Raw genomic sequence first — 22395 nt, 5'->3', positions numbered from 1 at the left:
CAGGCAGTGAGGCAAAGGTGCACACAGCAGTGCTCATTGTACAGAACAGAGTTAGCTCGAGAATAATTGGCCAGTGTAGTGTGAAAACCTGATACAGGTGGAACAGGTGCTAGAAGTGTCTGGTTGGTAGTGGCAGATTATAGAGAGCTTTCAAAACAGTGTCCAGTGTTTAGTGACCTGGAATGCATAGTCCTTTTCTCTGTCTACCCTGTCCCCTTAATGTTGCTGATTCCCAGTCTTGGGGAGACACAATATGTCTAGAATATTACCGCCAAACAGCCCAGCTTAGAGAACTGAGGAAGGTAGGGCAGAAGGCTTGGGCTTCTCCAAAGTGAGGTTTGAATCAGCTTTAGATTAGGCCTGCCTGGAGTCATCCAATAGTCCTGCAGGAACTGCCTCCTGGAGATAGGCTTCTACTCTTGGGGTCGAGCTGAAGCTGGACTGACCTTTGGGAATGGAGGTTGTATTAGTGAGGGTTCCTGGTTAAAAGCAATAAAGCCAGAACTCTAATTTAAGTAGAAGGAAATGAATTAAGAGGATTTTGGAGAGCTCACAGGCTTTACACCAAGGCTAGAAACTAGACTTGGAAAACAGGGACAGAGAGAGGCTCTGAAACCAGAATCAAGGACAAAATTAAAACCTAGAACTGGTCTGGCAAGGATACTTGATGCATGGTGGCACCCCCAGCACTGCAAGCTTTGGATGTGGGGTGTTGCTGCTGGTATCCTTATCAATGTTGCCCCAGACACTGGATATAGCTGCCACTGCTGTCCCTGTCAGGAAAGTTTTCCTTGTTCTGCTTCTTGAATTATTAGTTCCCTAGTCATTGTCAGGCTGGGGTCGTCTCATTGGCTAACCCTAGGTCCCTCGGCCAGGCTGTAAAGGCAAATATATGGTGTTTTCAGCTTCTGTAGTCAGAGATGAGCCCTTACTCCCACAACTCATTAGATAAGGAGTTTACCAAACATAGAAAGATACTGGGTAGGGTAGAAGGGAGGGTTAAAAATGGCTAATGCACTAAAGGGGTCCTGGGAGTGAAAGAGTCACATAGTAGATATTATGAATGGGTGCCTGATCATAGCTGGTAATCATGCATCATTTATCCACTGAACTTTATTAGGCATCAACCACATGCCAAACTAGGTGGAGTGCTTTTCCATCCTTTCTATCCTCTGGTCCCCACCGTAACCTTGTGAGAGTACGGAGACACGAAGGAGGTTGAGCAGTAGTGTCATTCATGAAGGGAACTTGGAACTCAGGGTGACAAGATTGGAGGCACAGAGGATACTATACATTCCTGGGGAGGCAAGCCCAAACTGCCTCGCAAGACATTGTCCTTGTGGGAAACTGGAACCAGGCAGACAGTGAGGTGAAATTGTTGCTCCTTTTCTCCTGCCATCCTGTTTCCTTCAACTTGCCTTCTGTACTGTGTGACCGACTTGCCGTTTTCAGCTTTAGGGACTTTGGAAATGCTCCTTCTCTCGGGGTTAGTGTTTCTTGCGCCTACCCAGAGAACCCCCCACTTCTGTGGAGATGTTGTCTGTCGGTTGATCTTTGCTCCCTATGTTTCTAGGTTCACCTAGTTGCTTTTTCTAAGTGGGTTTTCCACATGTGCACAGCACAGGCTGGAGAAGAGTTTACTGCTCAGGGTCTGGATGCCACTCAGTACTGATGGCCCTAACTTTCTGCCTCTTCCTGCAGCCACTAAGCACAACTGGCATCCTGAGCTCCTCTTCTACCACTTCCAACAGGTCAAGGAATAGAACTCGCTATAGGACCAAAGCCATGAGCTCTGAGGTGGATGAAAGCCTGTTTGGAGGCATCAAGGTAAGCCTCATAAGCCCCTGCAGGAAGATGCCACCTAGAGGAAGTGGCCCAGACTAGTGTTGCACAGGACAAAGCTTGCCCTGGGTCACTTGGCTCTTAGGCAACTCTCAGACCAAAGACAAAGGGGAGTTCTGAGATCCAAGATGCAGAGCTCTGACATCCAGCAGGGCTGTGTAAACCGGGGCACCTGGCTTCCTCCACCCTTGAAATCTTCACGTCTTTACAGCATTTAAAATCTGTTGTAATGTCAAGGGGAGGCTCAAGGCCAGAGAGCTCAATAGTTGCTCAGTGAGAGGTCCATGATGAAAACATGTGGGAGCCACTGGGCCAAGCTTGCGGACACAGAGCAACACCTTACCCCTCCACCTGAGAACAGCATCAGAGTGCAACACAAAAGCATCTCCTTTCCCAGTTCCTCAGATCAAACCATCATTGAGCTTTGGAAAATGGTCTTTATGTGCAAGTGTCATCCAGACTAAGAGGCTGACAACTCCTTTAGTCTAGAGAAGGAGAGTTAGAGAATTGCTTTGAATAATTTTGGTGCACATGAAGTTCAGTAGGTGAGAAAGAAGCGAAGCAAGGACAAAAAGAGAATGAGACATGGAGAGAAGGGTAGTGAGAGATTAAGAGAGAAAAGAGAAGGAGAAGAGAGATAGCAGTGGTGGTGTGAACACCTAGCAGTGGAGCAGGCTGGGGAGATGAGAGTTGAGGTCCATCCTTGCTCCTCCTCGTTCTTACTGTGAACCAAAGAGGACTTTCCAGTGGGTTCAAGATGGGCATCTTTTTCCATTCAGAAGACTCCCATTCTGCAGTAGTCCTATTGTTAAGGGAAAGAATCAAAGCAATGTAATTTCACTTACTGACATTTTCTTGTTTGGGGTCCATGTGGAGTTTTCTAGTCAAGGCCAAGAGAGGTTTGGAGATGGCTGAGTTCTCCAGGAGTAGTCATGCTAGCTAGCTAGAAGGAGCAATCAGAAAAATGCCCACTTCTGGCCCAGTTTCTTTGGCTTTATTGCTGGGGGGACCATCCAGGAAGTTTCCCAACCGACAGTAGGGGGCAGAAGTGGCCTGTGCCATGGCGGTGCTGTGCCCGCTTGGAGGCAGAGATGGGCAGCAGGTGGCAGCAGCACTCGGGAGACTGTCTGTGCCAGGCCAGGCCACCCCCTGCCTCCAGTCGGGATCACAGTTACCGCACTAACAACAAATGAAACTCTCGCTTGTGTTTAGCAATTTTCTGAAGAAAGCGATCTCATTTTCTTGTTATCTAACTCCTTCATAGTCAGAGAGGGTTGAAAAAACTCGTAATCTAATCTGCATTCTTTTTGCTGAATTCTAACTCAGTGACTTCCTCACCATATCAGATTTTAAGGACAGGTTTCTACCAGGCCATTTGGCTATTTCTAACTCCCTCAATATGTCTTTTTTGGGTGTTCAAAGTAAATTAATCATTGGAGAGGATTAAAAATTACTAGCATCATAGATTGTATTCGTCTATAACAAATTGTACTGCTTCAAATTCACAGTGTGGTCTCAGAGAGAGAGTTGTTTCTTCTTTCATAAAGGAGAATCTTTCATGGAGAGAGGAAAACCTAGAGACCAAAAATTTACTTCTCATTCCTGATGACTTTGGACTAGCTATAGACACACACTAGTCACCCCTCCCATCCCCTTCCCTCTCCACTTTCCCTACCATCCTGCGAGGCATATCTGCACAAAAACCAGAGGCCTTGTTCTTAGAAGAGCCGGTCAGTACAGAACACATCCAGCCATGTGCTTTCTCAGGGTTCTGGCTGCTCTTAGTGGCCCTGCAGTCTGGGTTCCAGCAGCATCCCCGGCCACTGGATGGGGTGGAGGCCGCAGGAGAGAGGAAGGCTACACTTGAAGTTAAGACTGACCAGCAGGGAGTGGGGTGATCAGCTTCTAAAGTATCCTTTCTGACTTCACAGCCCCTGGCACAGGGCCAGAGCGACAGCCCCATTGTGCTGCTTCGAGATAAGAACACCATTCAGAAAACTCTCACTGCCCTGGACTTGGACCACAAGCCCGAGACCATCCAGCTCATCACCCGGGACATGGTCCGACAACTCATGTGAGTGGCCAGTGCACTGTCCCCTGTCCTCGCTTGTGCAGCCTGCACTTCTGCTGAGGATCTTTGCAGGGAGGTGTGGAAGCCCACCTGCATTCATTCTGTCAGTCCAATCCTCACTTTCCTATTCATATTTCCTTTTTGTTTCATGGTTTGTTCTTTCTTCTTCGTCTTGGCCTCTTTCTTTTCTCCCCTTGTGTATCTATTATTGCCATTGCCTTTTATTCCCAGATCCTTTCTCCTCCCTTTCTTCTGGCTGGCTGTGGGATCTGAGGGACTGGTAGAGGGGAGGTGCTTATGGGTCCTCTCTGAGTCCCCATTAGTGCAGTTGGTAAAGGGAAGTGATCCAGATGAGTCACTTCCTTTCAGCTGCATTAAGAATCTGAAGCAAAGGGAAACTGAACAGATGCCTAATTAGCCCCTGGCTTCTTCCCAGACTCTGAGACGATAGGAGGAAATTCATAGGAGCTCCTTGGGTTCCATTGGGATTAGCTCAGCCCTGCTTCCTAACTGGAGCTGCCCCCTTGCTTGGGCCCCTCCTGTGAGGTTTAGGTTGAGCGCAGCAACGTGCAGTGAGCTGACACTGTGCTCAGTGGTTCAGCTCTTACATTAGGGCTTCACTCTCTGCAACTGTTCTCCCTGTTCTGGCTCCACCTGCTAAAAATTTGAATTCCCAGAAAATGCTGCCTGTGCCATGTGTGTTTGGCGGGCACAGCCACGTCACAGCTCAGGAGCTGGGCTTGCCTGCAGCCCCTTATTGAGTACTGTCTGGTCAGGCCCAGCATCAAATGGCCAGACATGATCAGCAGCCCTGCAGCCACTCCTGGGGCCTGAGAAAGGCTTCCTTCTTGGAGTGGTCTAGTCCTGAAAACATATGGGAGGTCAAATGGCTGTTTTTTTTTCAGGGCTGCTGTCATAGATTCAGATCATTCCCGGTCACTCCAGATCCCAGGCTAGGTGAACCATGAGATCTTGGCTAACCCCCAAATCTACTCACTCATTCTGTCTACCACCTGGACACCTCCCCCCCGACACACACTAGTTTTATTAGATGAGGTTTCACTTCCTGTCTCAGACTGTCTGCGTCTTATTGCCATGTACCTGTTAAATTGCCTCACCCAGAAGCAGCTTTATTTCCACCCCCCAACTATTCCTTCCCCCATCTTTAATGTATGTCATTTGCTTGTAATCATTATAATTAGCTATTGGTTTGTTGAATGCGTTGGGCAGCTAGAAAGGAGGGGTCTATAGACATGTCTCTGACTGTTGTTGATCAGAGATTTTAATTAATATTTAGGGTTCAAAGCTTCTCTCTCGGCTGAATGGACAGGGATGCTTCGGTTTCTCACTAGCATCCATTTCAACCTTGTCTGGCGTCCCCTTGCCCTTTTTATGTTATCCTTGAGGAATAATCTATTTTTGAAGTTCAATTCACCAGCTTTGTTTTGAGTTCTCACTCTGTGCCAAGCAGTATGCCAGAGACTAGGCTACCAGTATGGTTAAGATGGAGCCCATGTCCTGAAGGAGCTTGTAAAGGAAACAGGCCCTGCACAGTTGGCCATGATGCATACAGTAAGAACAGAGTGCGGTGGGGGCTCAGCAGAGGGGGTGATCTATTGAGTTTGGTGTGTTTGGGGGGTGGGTATGTGTGAACATGGGGACGGTCCTGGACAGCTGCACAGAGAAGGTAACATATGAGTTAGACCTTATAGAAAAAGAACTTAAAAGATCTCTTTTTAACATGCAGTGCTACCTGATCCTCACCTAGAGCCCCTTCTCCCTAGTGGGCCCTGAGCACAGTTGCCATCTCTCCTGTCACTGGCTGAGTCCATGCCAGAGGGTTGGCATGATGTGGGGAGAGGAAGAGAACAGAGGATTCTGAAGTGTGGTGCCAAGTGCTTTCTCTCTCTCTCCTCCCTAACTCTGTTCATTCCTGTGTCAGTGTCCCCACAGAGGACCCCTCGGGGGAATCCCTAATCATCAGCCCTGAGGAGTTTGAGCGAATCAAATGGGCATCTCATGTTCTGACCAGAGAAGAAATCGAGGCCAGGGAGCAGGCCTTCAAGAAGGAGAAGGAAGCCATCATGGTAGTTAACCTCCCTAAGCCTCGAACTCTGCAGACACGGGACAGAGTGGAAGTGTGCTGGGGAGAGGCCAGCTTCTCATGAGAGTAGGGACTCTTGTTAGGGGACCCTGAAACAAGGCGTGAATGTGTGTTTGGGGAAGAAATGTTGCAGGATAACGAACAGAGGGAAATTCCTGAGATGTGGAAGCACCTGGGGCTGGGGGGAGGACTGAGAATGAAGCCAGGCTGGGGAACTTCTTGGGTCTCATGGCAGGGTGGGCTGAAGCAAAACCATATTGGGTCATCTGCAGTAGCCAGGCTAGTGCCCAGGGCACAGAGCATGGGAATAATCCCCCACTGATCCAGACCGATCTCCCTTAGGATGCTGTGACGACACGCAAGAAGATCATGAAACAGAAGGAAATGGTGTGGAGGAGCAACAAGAAGCTCAGTGACCTGGAGGAGGAGGCCAAGGAGCGGGCCCGGAACCTCCTGCAGAGAGCCAACAAGCTGCGGATGGAGCAGGAGGAGGAGCTCAGGAACATGAGCAAGGTGGGGCTCCTCATCTCTTCTCTCCTTCTGGCAACTCACTGCAGCTCCCTCCTCCTTCCTCTCATTCATACACTGGACAGTGCTGTCTCCAGCTGGACTTGGGGCAAGGCAGGTAAAAGGCGAGGCGCTGGCAGGGGTAGGGGTTGGGGGGAGCTATACCTGCTACAGTAGTTGCTGTGATCAGAGGCAAGACTGTCTTTGCCACCTGCTTGCTGTGTGACCTTGAGCAAGTCACTCGCCCTCCCTGAACCTCACTTTATTTGTAAAATGAGGGTGGTATAACTACTTAGCAGAATTATTGACAGGATTAAATGAGCTGTGGATTGATAAAAAATGTGAGGGCATTACTTTTGTTTTTATCCTGCTAGTTCAGTTCTGGCCACATACGGTGGTGGTCCAGGCAATTGATCGCTTTTTGAAGTGCCCAAAATGCTACCTTTAGCTGAGAGCATGAAGAGCAAAGGCTCATTTGAATTCTATTTTGTGACTCATTTGCATGTGGCTCTCCTCCTGAGCAAATAAAAAAATACTGATTCCCCAACCCCTTCATCTTCGATTTCTGTCTCTCAGGTAAATCTTCTCTACTTATATCTCCTTTTATTCTCCAAAGCTTTTACTTAATGGTTTTTCCTTATTGCTGGGCCCATGGTTTTTCATCCCCTTTTGTGAAATATTATGCTCTTCCAGCTTAAAAATCTAGTGGCCTTGCCTCTTCAAGAGTGTCTCAGCTTTCCTGAGGAGCAGAACAGGGTGTCTTAGCTTAGGGTCTTAGCTTAGGGTCCCTATGTGGGACCCACGAACCTCTGAAGTTTTATGGAAATTCTGTGTGTATATATGTAAGTGAATTTTATGGAGGAGCAGGCTCATAGCTGTCATCATATTCCCAAAAGGTGATCCATTATCCCCCAGATACTAAGACAAAATATCCGGAAAGATGCTATTCTGGGCCTCTCCTTGCACAAACCCTAGCATCTAGTAGGAGTCCAGTAAATGTTTGAGCTGAATTATATTAAGGGGAAGGGTAAAGGCAAGACTGCTCCAGCTTCTCTGGGCTTGTGAGCAGCCATGGGCATCCCCAAACACACTCAGTAACATTTTGCTCCCATTTCTCCCCCTGAAACTTCCATGTCCTCATAGTGCATCCCTCCCTATCCTTACGCCCAGACCCAGTCCCACAATTTTATCTCCACTCCCCAGATCATCCTCAATGCCAAATGCCACGCTATCCGGGATGCCCAAATCCTGGAAAAGCGGCAGATCCAAAAAGAATTGGATACAGAGGAGAAGCGGTTGGATCAGATGATGGAAGTGGAGCGGCAGAAATCCATTCAAAGGCAGGAGGAACAAGACAGGAAGAGGAGGGAGGAAAGGATACGGTAAAGATGTTGTTTTGGCATCTCTTTCTCTAAGTCATTTCCATGTGCCTTTGGGTCCACGTAGCCTAGGAAAGATTGAGATGAGAACAGCCAGTATCACCATCTATTATTATCTCAAAAACTTTATGAAGTGATACATAGAATCACAGAGCTTTTTTTAAAGCTCACTTCCAAGATCATGACAGGTGCTTCATAATCTGGCCCCAGTTCAGCCTCACATCTTTCCACTCGCTGCCATCCACTCTGTGCTTTTCCCCTATTCTCCCAGCATGCCAGGCCTTGTCACAAGTTTATGACTTTCATTGTTCCCTCCTTTTGGAATACTCTTTCCTTTCCCCCCTGGAAAATGCTTTCTCCTTCTGTTAGTGTGTAGCTTAGCTGTCCCCTTCCCTGAGAAACCTCCCTCACGTCATCAGGAGGCTTTGTAGCTGTCTGCTTTTTTTTTTTTTTTTTTTAAAAGATGACCAGTAAGGGGATCTCAACCCTTGGCTTGGTGTTGTCAGCACCGCGCTCAGCCAGTGAGCGAACTGGCCATCTCTATATAGGATCCGAACCCATGGCCTTGGTGTTATCAGCACCGTACTCTCCCGAGTGAGCCATGGGCCGGCCCTGTGGCTGCCTGTTCTGAGCCCGCCACTCGGTGTTTTGTTCCAGAACACCACTTCTTGAGTTGCAGCTCTCTGACCCTCACTAGACTGTGTGCTCCTTGAGGACAGGGTCCTGACTCACTCATTTCTGCAGCCCCTGGGCCTAGCACAGTGTTTCACCTGTAGTAGGTGCTTAATTCATGTTAGAATGAATAAATTCAATCCTCTCTTCATTTTGCAGAAAGGGACAAGTCCCAGAGCAGCTAAATCATCGAATCATAGTGTCCTAGATTTAGAACACCAACCATACAAAACATGAATTGCCTCTATAAATAGTCCTTGTACCGCACTGAATGGCAGTTTAAACTCTCTAACTGTATTCTGTTCTCTTGAACCATTCATCTCTGGACTTCTAGGATGTACCCGGTTGACTGTATGTAGTAGGCTACCAGTAAAAGTTTATTTAGTGGGGAAGTGGCCATCCATCTTCTCCAAAACAGCTCCAATGAAGGGAAACCTCTGCCTCATTAGGCAGCTCTAATGATTTGAGCTCATCCTTATATTGAGCTCAAACTCTTTCCCTGTACCTCTTTTACTCATTATTCCCATTTCATCTGGAGTCACGAAGTGATTCAAGTGATCTATCCGAATGTGAATCTCGCACTCCTTCCCCTTCGTTCTTATCCTAGTCTGTGTCTTCTGCCATTCCTCTAGGCTTTACTTGTATATCATGGGGTCCAGATGCTTCCAAGTTTATTGACATCCCAGTAGCACATAGGAAGTCACTGGCAACACTGATCGTAGAAGCCAGTTTCCTTGCTTTTCATTGTTGAGCGAGGGCATTGCTGAGTGGAGGTTCTCTACCTCAGACTCAGCCCTGTCTATTGGAAGTCCTAATATGTGAGAGAAGATATAAGAAAGGCAGTTACCACACGAGGCATGGGAGGTGGGGTGGGAAGACAGGATAGACTGGGTGACAGCAGAAGCATTAGAGAAATTAGAAGTCCTGCTCTTTTTAACTCTGTGAAGCTGTACGAAGCTGGCTTCTTGTGATTACTCTGGAAAGACTTGGGAGGAGGTAGGAGTTCAGAAACTCTTCACATTCTGGAAGGGAGAAGGTGTATTATGATGTAGGGTGCACTCTTGGGAAAACAAATGAAGAAGGGGAATCTCAGGAAGGATGAGCCCCAGAACCAGAAGTTCAGAAGAAAGAGGGTCTACCCCGCCCAGAACTCTCCGGGGTTGGACTTTGGTCTGGGCCCATAAAGCATATCGATGTTGAAGGGGCACTTGTCAAATTGTTCCTGTGATACCTCCCATCTTGGGGGTTATTTGGGTGGAGGTTGAAGCACAGAGACATGGACCCTTGGTTTCTAAGACACTGTGGCACTGTTCCCTCTCAGAGGAAGACGGCACATTGTGGAACAGATGGAAAAGAACCGGGAGGAGCGATCGCTGCTTGCTGAGCAGCGGGAGCAGGAGAAGGAGCAGATGCTGGAGTACATGCAACAGCTCCAAGAGGAGGACCTAAGGGTAACAGGGCTGGACAGATAATGCCAAGTTGCACCAGTGACAGTAACAAAGCCCTCCAAGACGTTGGGGTTTCAGGGTGTTGACATTTTCTGTCAGGCATATGCTCATTTTACAACATCATCACCACCAAATTTTTATTGCCATGTTAAACATTTATTTGGCCAAGACATTGTGGTGGGTGATGAGCAGTGATTTGGATAGATATTGTCCCTGCCTCCCAGGGACTCAGGGCTCAAGACTGACATATCAATGTGACTGGACATGTAAAGGAAACGAATGGCTGCATGCTTTGCACAAATAAACACAGGGATGTTTTACAGTCTTCCTCCAATTATCTAGGGATAGTGTACACTTTGTAGATGAACAGTAGCAGCATGTTAGTTCTAGGCTCCCTGCTGTTACCTCACTCAAAGTACATAGCATCCCCTTGTCGTTAATTGTGTTGTGAAGCCAAACCTTTTCTTCCTGTTAGCCTAAATAAAATTAGTAGGCATAACTATTGCAAAAGAAATGATGACATACCTGTCCAAACTAAGTAGACTTAAAAAACCCTCGTCTATTTCCTTTAGCTGGTCTGTTGCAATGTACAAAAGCCCCTAGCATGGCTGGCATTTGGAACATTTATTCCTTTTTTTCTTCAATTTTTTCATTTTGAAAATTTTACACACAAAGTTAAAAGGATTGTACCATACCCATAAGCTCTTCACCTAGATTTAACTATTGTTAACAATTTGCTTTAGGTGTTTGTTCTTTCTAGGTATACATACATATGTTGTTTATTGGTAAACTATTTGAAAATAAGCTGCAGATATCTTGACGCTTTGCTACTAAATGCTTCAGTCTGCATCTCTGAAGAACAAGGACACCCTTGTACCTGGCAACAATATTATTATCACACAACCCATCAAAAACTCTAACCCAATGATACTTGAATATTGTTTAACATTTAATTTACATTAAAATTTCCCCAATTGTTTCAAAAATGTATTTTCAGCTGTTTTCTTTTTTCCAAACAGGCTCCAATCAAGGTTTGCACATTGCATTTGGTTAAATCTCTTTAGTCTGTTTTGATCTAGAAGAGTTTTCTCATTCATTCATTCATTTTTATAGTACTGATAATTTGGAGCATTCAGACAAGTTGCCTTAAATAATGTCCTGCATTCTGGATTTGTCTGATTGTTTTCTCATGGTGCTGTTTAACTTGTGAAACACAAATTCTTTTATTTTTCTCACCCTCTCCCATATTTATGGATGAGGAATTGTCATCAGCCAATGCATTTGATGATATGAGTGATGAGGAGGGGACCTGAATGATCCCATAGGTGGGCGGGTGGACTTATAATTATGAAGGCTTCTCAGAGTGTGAGGATCTGCTTGAGGAGTGGAATAAAGATTACCTGGATAGGTGGGGAAGATGAAGGGGCACGTAGCCTTGTGAACTGTTTAGGGCCAACAGGGCCAAAAAGACAGAGAAACCTGGCCAAATTACTTTAGTTCCTGGCTCAGGAGAGACAGAGTGGAAAAGGCCAGGAAGGAGAGATATAGGGCAAATATGCAGCATAGGGGGTGAGAAATAGACTGGAGAATCCACCTAGATTGTGGGGAGTGGGAATTGGTTGGTTCACTGAGAAAGTTCCAGGAGTCAGTGAGTCAACACCATCACACTGATGTTGTGTCATTGTCCTTTTAATGTCTTTCTAATAGGCATTCCCTGAGTCTCCAGGAAGTATTATTAGGCAATTTTAGGTAGAAACCTGTGCCTCCCCAGCTTTAGACCTGCCTTTTCATCTTGGCGTGGTTCAAAGAGCAGCTTTTCCCACCTTGCTAGCAAGATGAAGAAGAGTGAAGTGAATTTATCTGGGGTTGCTTTGGAAGGGCTTCAGAGATGAGAAACAGGGCAAGTCCTTCGGATTCTTGGAAATAAAATGAACCAACAAAAAACAACAAACCAAAAAGTAAATAAATAGGTAAAGAAGTAAGTAAATAAATAGATGATTGTGTATGTCGTAGATTCAGAGGTCAGTAGCTTCTTTAGCTTTGAGGGTCAAGAGATTAAATGATGCCTGGGAAAGTAGCAGAACTAAAACTGGTGAGAAGTTAGAAAGAAAAGGAAGAAGGGAGAAGGGGGGAAAGGAGGGTGAGAGGCAGAGGGGCAGAAGACAAGTGGAGCGAGCAAGTCATAAGCACCGTGTAAGAGTGAGAATGCGCATAACTGTGACTCATATGCCACATGGCCCTGCGAGGCAGACAGTTGCTGTGCTGAACTGTCTGGAAGGCTTCCTGAAGGAGGGATCCCTGAGCTGGGCAGTGAGCCAAGCTGGCGGAGAACTGGCCCTAGAGGTGGACACACAGAGTTGCCTTGGCTGGATGAACCAGAGCAGAAGCCGAGCTGAGCAGGAGCTGGAAGGCCAGGGAGGGAGTTAGTCTTTGAAGAAATGGAAGGAGTTGGAGACAGTGTGAGAGGTGGGTGAGTTGATGGGTAGAAAAGTTTGAGGCAAGGGGTCTGAGGCTGATCAGCTGTGATAGAGGGGACAGCTGCATGAGGTTCCAATGCCTTTCTACATTGTGATCTGAGAACATGCTCGACTCAGAAGTGGTCTGACCACTGGGAGCTTTTGAAGGCTCAGGGCTGGGAAGGCAGGGGCTTGTTCCTTAGAAAGGGTCTTGCCACTCAGAGTCACATTGATACTCTGATCTCCATCACTCACAGCGACACGTTTCTGTGTTTGAGACTTTTTCTCTTTTCCTTTTTCTCACATGCCAGTCACTTTTGTTCCCCCTTCCCTGCCTCATTTAGTGTATTGAGTATTTACTGTTTTCCTCCCAATGGCCTAAACGTTGTTGGGGAAGAGAGGCAGCATGGTATAAGGCCCCTGTCCTCTTGCTGGGATGGAGGGAACATACATGAAGTGAGTGGGGACCTACTCACTCATGAAGTGAGTGGGCAGGATATGATCACCTCCCAAGAGCTGTGGCACTACTTTGAGTGCTCAGGGAATTCAGAAGTGGAGAGAGAACTGAAATCAAGTTGAGGCAATCAAGTAAGATTTCTAGAGAAGGTTGGAGCTCTAATTTGAACAGAAAAGGTTTCAAAATTCTGGTTTTGGAGTTTATTAGTTGTGTGGCCTTGGGCAACTCATTTACATGCTGGGCCTCCGTTTCTTAGAGAGTTAACAAGGCCTACCTCTCAGGGCTTTTGGACAGATTTAGGAATTAGAGATAGTCTATATAAAGTGTCCAATGAACAGAAAGTACTCAATAAGGGCAATATTTATTGAATGAAGATTGAAGGTTTGGGTTTAAATAGGAGAAGAAAATTGAAGGCAGCAGGGAGGCAGCCTGAGCAAAGCCACAGGGATGGGATTTAGCATGACATGTGGGAGATGCTGAGTAGAATCTTAAAGCCTTCACTTCCTGAAAGTGCACGGAGATCAACAGCACCAGGGGCTGCCACAAAATCAAGTTGGATGAAGACTGTAAAGAGGCCCGTTGGTAGAAGTGGTCATTGACAACCCTTGACAGAACAGTTTTAAAGAAGGATAGTGATGGAAGCTAGACTACCATTCGTCTCCCTGCCTCTGTCTCTGTCTCTCTCTTCCTACACACCAGTAACTTTCTGTCTTGCCTCCTTCTACTCTGAGGCTTTCTTCCTTTTGCTGGCAGGACATGGAACGGAGGCACCTGCAAAAACTGAAGATGCAAGCCGAGATTAAGCGCATCAATGACGAAAACCAGAAGCAGAAAGCAGAGATACTGGCTCAAGAGAAGCTGGCAGACCAGATGGTGATGGAATTCACCAAGAAGAAGATGGTAGGGACCTAGTTTCTGATGCCTGGGACCTGTGATCAGGGATGGAAGGAAGAAAGGCAGGTCTGCGAACCTAGGCACGCTAGCGGAAGGCAGCCACATCTTCACTCTAAAACGCCATGTCCTGGGTTCCGGGGCCTGGTTTCTTTCTCTCTTCATCTTGGCTGGTCTACTTGTTGGTTAACAGAGAGTAGCCTAGAAAGGACAACCAGATGAGTGTGCTGTTATCCTCATTAACACCTTCAATTAGAAGTTGAGATGAGGGTCATGTGCAGGCTGGGAAGAAAATGAAAAATATTAGTGAAAGTAAAGTTTTTGGGGATTCCTCACGACATGAATAATTATAACTCCAGTAATCATGGATCAGCTTTCCCATACATTTCTTGTGAAGACTCCTATATGGGGTATCCCGTATGAGGTGCTGGGCTCAGAAAAGAGTCTTCTCCCACCTCCCACTGTAGAACCTTATAGGAACAAATGCACGGCAAAGCAGAGAGCAATACCTGCCGACAGGTGGATGTAGCTCGTGAATGTGTGCACTCATTCTGGGGCAAAGTTGAGTAATGAAATGATCGGGGTCTGTGTGGAATGGAAGTAAAAGAAGGCTTTTAAGCATTGTTTAGATAGAGCGAGCATGGATTTATGTCAATAGAGGAGGGTGGCAGGGAAGTTATTCAATTCTTCATGTTGGCTTTGTCTCCCCTGCTAGCTTCACAGTTCCACGATGACAGAAAGCACACCATGTTTCTCTAAGCTCGTCTATGGAAGTGATTCTTCATGAAGGGCAGGAGGAGGGTGTAGATATGATTTGAAAAGGCATATTTGGTGTATGTATTTATCCCAAATTTAAACCACAGAAAATGAAGCACAGAGAAGCTTACTTACTGGCTTTAGTTTTCTTATTGTATCTGGGGATATGCAGGCAAGAGAGTAAGAACACAGCATTGGGGACATAGATGGTTTGTATATAATAAAGATTATATAACCACCATTTATTGAACACTTAGTGTGTGCATAGGCTCTGTGCTAAGTGTTTTATATGTGTTATCTCATTCAATTTTTACAACAGTCTTGTGTTGTAGTCATTGATTGATTCAAAATATACCGAGTGCTTCAATGTGAACTTAACAACTATTTTCCTGAATGCGTGAAGGGAGTGATAATGAGCTAATTATGTGTAGAGTGGTGAACAGATTCACTGGTGTTCAGGATAAGAAATGAGGGTGGTGAGATGATGGAGAGCTGACAGCAGTTGCTGGGGGTGCCTCAGAGCTTGAGCATAGCTGGAAGTGTGGAGTGATGAGGAATCACCATAGGTTTCTGAGCAGAAGAGGATTATGTCTTGTCTTCATCCATGGAAAGGACATTGTTAGGGTGGAGCTGGGGGAGGCTGGAGACTGCAAAGGGATCAGGCACTTGGGCATGTCCACAGTCCACAGTAAGTATCTATCATAAGCCCTTCCTTGACCTCATTGTGGCATCTGTTCTTGCAGCCAGGGCTGCCCCTTCAGAGCTAAAGGCAGAGACTGGTTGTGGAAGCATCCAGACTTCCCTGCCTTGCCATCTAGGGCAAGATGGCACAGAGGAACCAGCTTGACACACAACTGTGCACAACTCACAAGAGGGAAACTCACTGGGTTTCATAGAAGGATAGCAGGTAGAATGAGGGTTAAGGAAAGTTCTTTATGGGAAGATCATATTTCCACACAACATGCACTATTAGTCTTATCACTGCTCAGGATGGTAGTTGGAAGGCTGAATTTGGGAGGCTTTTAGGGGTATGCCTATTCTTTCAGAAAAGTGGTAAAGTGAGCTAATTTTGATGGTTCACTCTTTAGGTATCTGCTAACCAGTGTGGGGCTGCCCAAAGCATGGTTGGCCATTTGCCCAGGAACTAATGAGATAACATCCCCCTGCTATACTTTACAAAACAGGAAGGGAACAACAGTTATTCCCTGGCCCAGTGGCCTTGCAACTTGAAAACTGCCTGTGATGTAGTGGAAGAAGTATGAAACTTGGGCTCAGGTGATCTGTGTTCCAATCCTGTTTGGTAGTTTACTGGCTGTGCAATCTCAGGCAGGATCCCTCATCTCTGTGAACATCGATTTCCGCATCTATACTATCTGTCTCATGATATGTTGTGAGGGCTCTCTAGGATAATACATGGGAAAGCATTTTGTAAACAATGAAACATTTTACTATTTATTTTTATGTTCATGCATTGCTAAGTTCATTTTGACCTATCTTAAAAAGGAGTCAGGAAAAGGTAGGGGAGATAGTGGAAAGACTGTTGCAGAGGCTCTGTTTCTCTCTGCAAGGCTGGGGCAATGAGAGCTATTCTACAAGGCCTTTTCCTCCTGGCAGGCTCGAGAAGCAGAGTTTGAGGCTGAGCAGGAGAAAATCCGGAGAGAGAAAGAGAAGGAGATCGCACGTCTGAGGGCTATGCAGGAGAAGGCCCAGGATTACCAGGCAGAACAGGTACCTACTTAGTCTCGGCTTCCCTCTGCCTCTCCTACTCCCTTGACAATTCCTTTGACAGCCTGTAAAATGGCCTCAAGGGCAGAGATATAGAAGAGAGGATGCAAATTATCTAGCCTGCTGTAGTCTGAGAAGGAAGGGTGGGCCTGCTCCCAGTGCCTATGGCAGCAAGGATTGAGCAGTGCATTATGTGCTTAGGGTTCAAGGGAAAGTTTTTGGCTGCTACATAAAGAAGAACTTTCAGCCTTAACTAGCCAATGAAATGTGTCACCAGAGGATACTGGCATCTCCAACATTAGCAGTTTTTAAAATTAGAAGCAATTGCAGAACTGCCTGGAGGTGTTTGAGGTACAGGGAAAGAATTGGGATGAGTGGGGTGGAAGGACAAGATGACCCCTCAGGGTATCTACTGACCCAAAAGTTCTATGACAGGATTCCATTTATTCTTCCCTAGAATAACTTGCTGCCAGAGAAATTCATGGTGCTGCTCAAAGCAGACTGTGTCAGAGTCTGTAGGTAGGTGTCTTCCTAAAGGCACCTGGTCTCTACCTAAGGTTATTTTGCACCCTCACTGGTCCCCCTCACCCTCTCCTTTCCCAGGATGCCTTGCGGGCCAAGCGCAACCAGGAGGTGGCAGACAGAGAGTGGCGCAGAAAGGAAAAGGAAAATGCAAAGAAGAAGATGGAAACAGAGGCCAAGCTGCGGAAAAGTCGTCTGGAACAGGTGGCTTTCAAGGAACACACTCTGGCCGTTCAGGTGCAACGGGACCGCGATGAGTTCGAGAGGATTCTTCGGTAGGAGGAGCCTGGGGACCTTGGCTTCTTTTCCTTGTACTGTAGCAGGGATGGTTCATGTTGGACAGAGAGAAGCTTTCTGGCCTGTTAACAGACAGATGCTCATCTGCCTTGACTGAGTTGGTGAGATCATTCTAACTAGATGGTTGAAATATTTCAAAGCCACCTGAGCCAAAAATTTTATGATTAGAAAACTGGAAAATAGCACCCAGAAATGTTTTAAGAAAATGGGGATTATCAGGGGGATTATTTACCCTGGAGCAGAAAATGTGTAAATAAAAGTATAAGTCTGGTCCCTTCTTCCCCCTACCCCCATCTCCTTCTGCAAATTAGGGATGCAATTGAAGCAGGAGAGGTTTAGGTGAGATAGCGAGAAGAACTTCACACACTAAGGGTTGTGAGTGGTTGGAGCAGGACTTTAAGGGAGCTCTTTGCCATTCATTTGACATATAGCATAGTAAAGATAAACTCAAGGCTCTGTTCTGGATGCCATGGAGGACAGTAGAAATTAATAAAATACTGCTCTTGCCCATTCCATAAGAGGGAGTTTAGAGAGTCATATTTGAATGGACCTCACCTATATTTTTATCCATGTTTCTTGCTTTGGAGCTCTTTGTCTTTTTATTTTTGTTCTCTTTGGGCTCAATAATTCCAACACATGAGTAGAAGCTGAGCATTCATATCTCACACTGTTTTGTGCCCCCCCCCCCCAAAGCAGTTAGCAACCACAGCCACCACTGGCCTCCCTCTCTGCTCTATTTCCTACCACTCAGATCTTCCCCCACCAGACCCGGCCCCTGGGAACATTCTCCTGGCCTGAGAATGACTACCTCCTTGCTCTGGTTCAGACTCTATAAGATCAGAATTTTTCAAAAGGTAACAAACAAAATTTGAATTGGGGGGATAACAATTACAGAAATTCTGCTCAGATAAGTAGAGATTTAACAGTGCAACCCAGCTTTTTTTGGTCTACATGCTCAAGGTCCTTCTCTTGGTACTGCTCAGTTAGTTGCATGACAGACTAGGCTACCCCGACCCCTAGCCAGATGCAAAGCAAATATGTAGGAACCTCTGTCCTTGCCAGAGCCAGATTCCTGGTCTTTTATTGGACTGTGGGCCCCAGCCTGTCCCCACTGGCTGTAATGCCCTTTGGCTCTGTAGCTTTCCCTGCCCCCAGGCTTGTGCCATGGTCACTGGACACCTGGTAAAGAAGGCAGCTTCCTAAAAGCCCCCAAAGATTCTGACCTTGGGCATCAGTCTGCCTTCCAGATGTCTCCCCTGTCACCCTTGGCCTCTATGCCCTTGGACATCTGTGTTGCCTTTAGCAGGCACTAATAAATTTTAATGGAATGAAATTAAAGTCCTACTTTTGCTGCTGACCCATTTGTCCCTTCTTTGCTTTATTTGCCTGAAATATGCCCTAGCCAGTTATTAAAGCTAGACCAGCTCTTTGGAAAAGTTCAACTTCACTTGTTATTTTAGACCTAGTGTCTCCAGGGCCATGTGACCCCCACGATGGGTCTCGTCACTCTAAGAGCATCTCTGCCACAGCAAGCATTCCAACTTTTCTGACTTTTAAAGCACAGCCTTCTGTATGGCCTATATATGGACTTCCTGTTTCTGGGCAGAGGGATGCCTTTAACCCCCAGCCTGTGACTAAGCAGAGATAACTGACCTACCCTATCAAGTGGTTCTAAGAAATGCCTGGGAGCTTTTGAACAATCCTGATGGCCAGGCTCTCCCTGCATGGTTGTGATTTAAGTGTTCTAGGGTGAGGCTGAGGCATCAGTGGTTTTTGAAAGCTTGCAGGTGATTCTAATATCAGCCAGCCTTCGTAATCACTGCCTGATCCTGTGGCATGACCAGGCTCTTCTCCATTTGGGCTTTCAGCTGTCTACCATCCCTGCTGCTCTCTAGTGACACATGCGGGTCCCTCTTTCCCACACTTAGCCCTCCACTCAGAATAGTGTGAAACAATGGAAAACCATACCACACATAGGAAAACAACGGCAAGGCAAACAGGAGAGTCTTCTTGCTGTCATGCAGTGTCTCAGCAGTGGGGATTTGGTGTGTAAATACAGAGGGGCAAGGAACCGAGCAGCTCTCTTCTGACAAACTGGGAAGGCTCCGTAGAAGGTGTAGAATTTTAGGAGATGTCTGTGTGTTTGCCTGGTGGAAAGAGTTGCTTGAAGTTGAGAGGATACTCCACGTATGATGGATCCTGGAAGGCAGCTAGAGGGAAATGAATAAGTGAGGGAAATGAATAAGTTTTCTGTACCTTTGTTGGGGTATGAGTGACTATGGGGGAGGAGAGCAGGTGAGAGATCCCTGCCTAAGATGATTTTACAGTTTGTTTCTGTTTTTGATTGCACTGAAAAAGAAATTAGATAGTAGCTCAAGATGGTCTATGGCTGCATTTTCTCTGAGATGTTAATATATTTCATTTGAGTTTTTTCTGAGCCTATGTAGTTGCCATTAGCAATTTTCTCCCTGATGTCAGGGTCCTGTAAGAGGCTTCTAAGAGGAATTTGGAGTGATGGATCTATAAGAGAACTGAGATATCAGGCTGAGCTCCTTCCTTCTTCCAGCAGCCAAGGCACAGCTAGCATTACAGACTTCTTTCAAGTTTCTAAGCATTCCCTTTGTTGGTTTGTTAATGTTATGAATATTGTTACTGGAAGGAAGGAAGGAATTTTAGAACAAGCTGGGGAGGAGTTACGCATTGTTACCATGGAAGAATAGGAGCACTAACTACCAGAGGGTGAAACCCTGGGTGTAAGACCAGCTACATCATTTGCAGGGCCCAGTGAAAAATGAGAATATGGAGCCACTTGTTCAAAAATTATTAAGAATCCCAAAACAATAACAGCAGAGCATTAAACCAAGCACAGGGCCCTTCTAAGCATGCCTATGACATACAGTCATGTGCTGTGAAGCTGGTCCTGGCTGGGTGGGAGGAGGGAGCGTGCATGGTGGCAGCCTTTGGGGCTGATCTTTGAATCTCAGAAGAGGGCTGGAACCTGGGGGGCTGCAGTGTCTGAAGCATGTCCACCCAGGAGGCTCCCCCAGCACCTTTCTTTGCCTGGATTAGCTCAGCCCAGCCCATTCTCCTCCTTGCCTCCCTCCCCCCAGGGCTCAGAGAGAGCAGATTGAGAAGGAGCAGCTGGAGGAGGAGAAAAAGGCCACAGGGCGCTTACAGCATGCCAACGAGCTCCGGCGCCAGGTGCGTGAAAACCAGCAGAAGCAGGTGCAGAACCGGATCGCCACCTTCGAGGAGGGCAGGCGCCTCAAAGAGGAGGCCCAGAGGAGGCGTGAGCTTATTGATGACGTCAAGAAGAAAAAGCTCGAAGAGCTGAGGTGTGCTGGAATTCCTCCCTCCCCCAGCTCCTCTCCCCTTCCCTCAGGAGACTGCAGGGCAGGCTGGAAAATGTAGGATTGTGGTGGTGGGGATAAAGGGGCCATGACAGAGGTGCTCAGGAGGGAGGGCGGAAAGTTCTGAGACTGGGTCTTCCTGGCTCTCTGGGAACTCCTTGGCAGGATGCTGGAGGATTGACATGAATGTGTTTGGGGGGTGGATTGTGTGAGCAGGGTTTGGGGTCCAGATAGCCAGGTTCTGTAAACCCTGCCCAGAGCCCGCTTCCTCCTGCCTCCTCTCTGGCCCACGCCTCCCCTTATACCTGCCCTATGTGTCCCGGCAGAGCCACTGGCCTTCCTGAGAAGTACTGCGTTGAAGCTGAGCGAAAAGCTAACATCCTGCCAACCACCTCTGTGAACTGAGGGGGAGCATCTGTGGTCCTCAGACGCCTTCGGGGGACAGATCCTGCCCAGTCTCTGGGTGACCATAATTGCTGCTAATCTAGATATTTCATAATTACAGATTAAATCAATCCAACGTCTCTAAGGAACAGCTCAGCTTTCTTGTGGGGATGTGTCTGCTACGGGGTACTGAAGGTGGGGCAAAATAGGTTATGCGGTACCCAAGCATGGGCAGTGTGATGGTCAGGGAATGGGAGGATGACTCTTTCATGATTGTCTCTCCTAAGCCAGGAGGTCCCTTTGTCCTGGTGTCTCCTGACTTATTTGTGACACCCTCCAGGATGTCCACTTTAGGCACAGTCTTGTCTCTGCCCCCACCCCACACCCAGTTCAGAGGCATTTCAGAGCACTGAGGCAGAGCTAGAGATGCTCTCTCAGGCAGGGCTGGAGCCAGGGATGGGCTGGGCAGAGCTGGAGAAGGAGGTTCCAGGGCTGGCTGAGGCAGAGCTCGTACCCGGTCACAGCCATGACTCAGACCACATCTGTGGAGGGGGTGGTGTTGAACCTGCGGCTCACTCCTCCTGTCTAGGCCCTCTCCTACCAGAGCCCTTTCAACTCCAGGCAATGCTGCAACACTGACACCTGCTCCGTCCCCACTGGGGCACGCCCCGGGCCCAGCACTGCTCACCCAGACACAGCTGCCCCTCGCTCATGGCCAGCTCCCCTCCGTCCACCACACTCCCGTAAGTGGGGATCCCCAAAGGCATTTTCATCTGTTTTCACTTCCTCTTTTTGCCCCCAACTACTCTATTGATTCATTCACTCGTTCAAATACTTACTGAGTGCCTACCATGGGCCAGGTCCATTCCAGGCGCTCAGTGTACACAACAGACCTGGCTCCACCCTCATGGAAGCCTCCTGCCCTCCTGCTTTCTGCCCGAGCTGCTCCACACCAAATTTCTTGTACCTTTAGTATAGTCTCAGCCTTTTCAGAAGGACCCTGGTTATCAAGCTCCCATTTTGGGCTTCCAGGTATGGAGCTGGTTCCCTGTTTTTGTATTCCCTGAGGGGAAAGGGCTTTCACCCAGCTGCCATCACTATACCTCTCCTCCCGCCGCCCCACCAGGGGTTTGTTCCATTTCTCAAATCCAGAGCCCAGTCTTGTCTTACCCAGTGGGTCCTGCATTAGAGGAGGCAGAGGACAGCTGCTAGGTGCGTCTGGGTGTTTACAATGCCAGGTTACAAGGGCCTCAGGCAAGAGTCCTCTTTTCATAGGGCCCAGGCAGAGTCAGCAAGCTGCTTCTTGTGCTTCCTCTTCCTCAGCAGCCACAGCCTCCCCAGGCACCTTCTCACCTGTTCCCACCAGGGAAGACTGTTGCCCCACCCAACCAGATGGGCCACCCCACCAGCTGTTTGGAGAAGAGGCTTTCCCACCTTCCTTCTCAGTATCCCTAGCTGCAACCGTCCCACCTAGGGAAGCTGATACCTTCCTCCCAGGGGCCTTGGAAGATGTGGTATGCATCCTAGGATGGGA

The 22395-nt window shown here is 47.3% G+C and overlaps 1 protein-coding gene across 1 annotated transcript; it reads left to right on the top strand.

Annotated features, from left to right (window-relative positions):
* Positions 1 to 1671: 1671 nt before the first annotated feature.
* On the top strand, positions 1672 to 20882 carry CFAP45 (cilia and flagella associated protein 45). The gene is made up of 11 exons (XM_063105882.1): positions 1672 to 1827; positions 3774 to 3916; positions 5856 to 6000; positions 6360 to 6530; positions 7728 to 7906; positions 9897 to 10026; positions 13690 to 13836; positions 16198 to 16311; positions 16912 to 17105; positions 20238 to 20462; positions 20804 to 20882. The coding sequence occupies exons 1-11, from the start codon at positions 1672 to 1674 to the stop codon at positions 20880 to 20882; spliced, it is 1683 nt and encodes a 560-aa protein (XP_062961952.1).
* The last annotated feature ends 1513 nt before the right edge of the window (positions 20883 to 22395 follow it).

Source organism: Cynocephalus volans, chromosome 8 (assembly GCF_027409185.1).
Source record: "Cynocephalus volans isolate mCynVol1 chromosome 8, mCynVol1.pri, whole genome shotgun sequence".
Lineage (NCBI taxonomy): Eukaryota > Metazoa > Chordata > Mammalia > Dermoptera > Cynocephalidae > Cynocephalus > Cynocephalus volans.
This window is presented reverse-complemented; position numbering and strand designations above follow the sequence as displayed.

Excerpts from the sequence above, each read along its gene's own strand:
- CFAP45 (XM_063105882.1), top strand. The coding sequence starts at position 1,672 with ATGGCCCTAACTTTCTGCCTCTTCCTGCAGCCACTAAGCACAACTGGC. Across the intron at positions 1,828-3,773 it reads GCCTGTTTGGAGGCATCAAG|CCCCTGGCACAGGGCCAGAG; the intron begins GTAAGCCTCATA and ends CTGACTTCACAG. Across the intron at positions 17,106-20,237 it reads GAGTTCGAGAGGATTCTTCG|GGCTCAGAGAGAGCAGATTG; the intron begins GTAGGAGGAGCC and ends CCCTCCCCCCAG.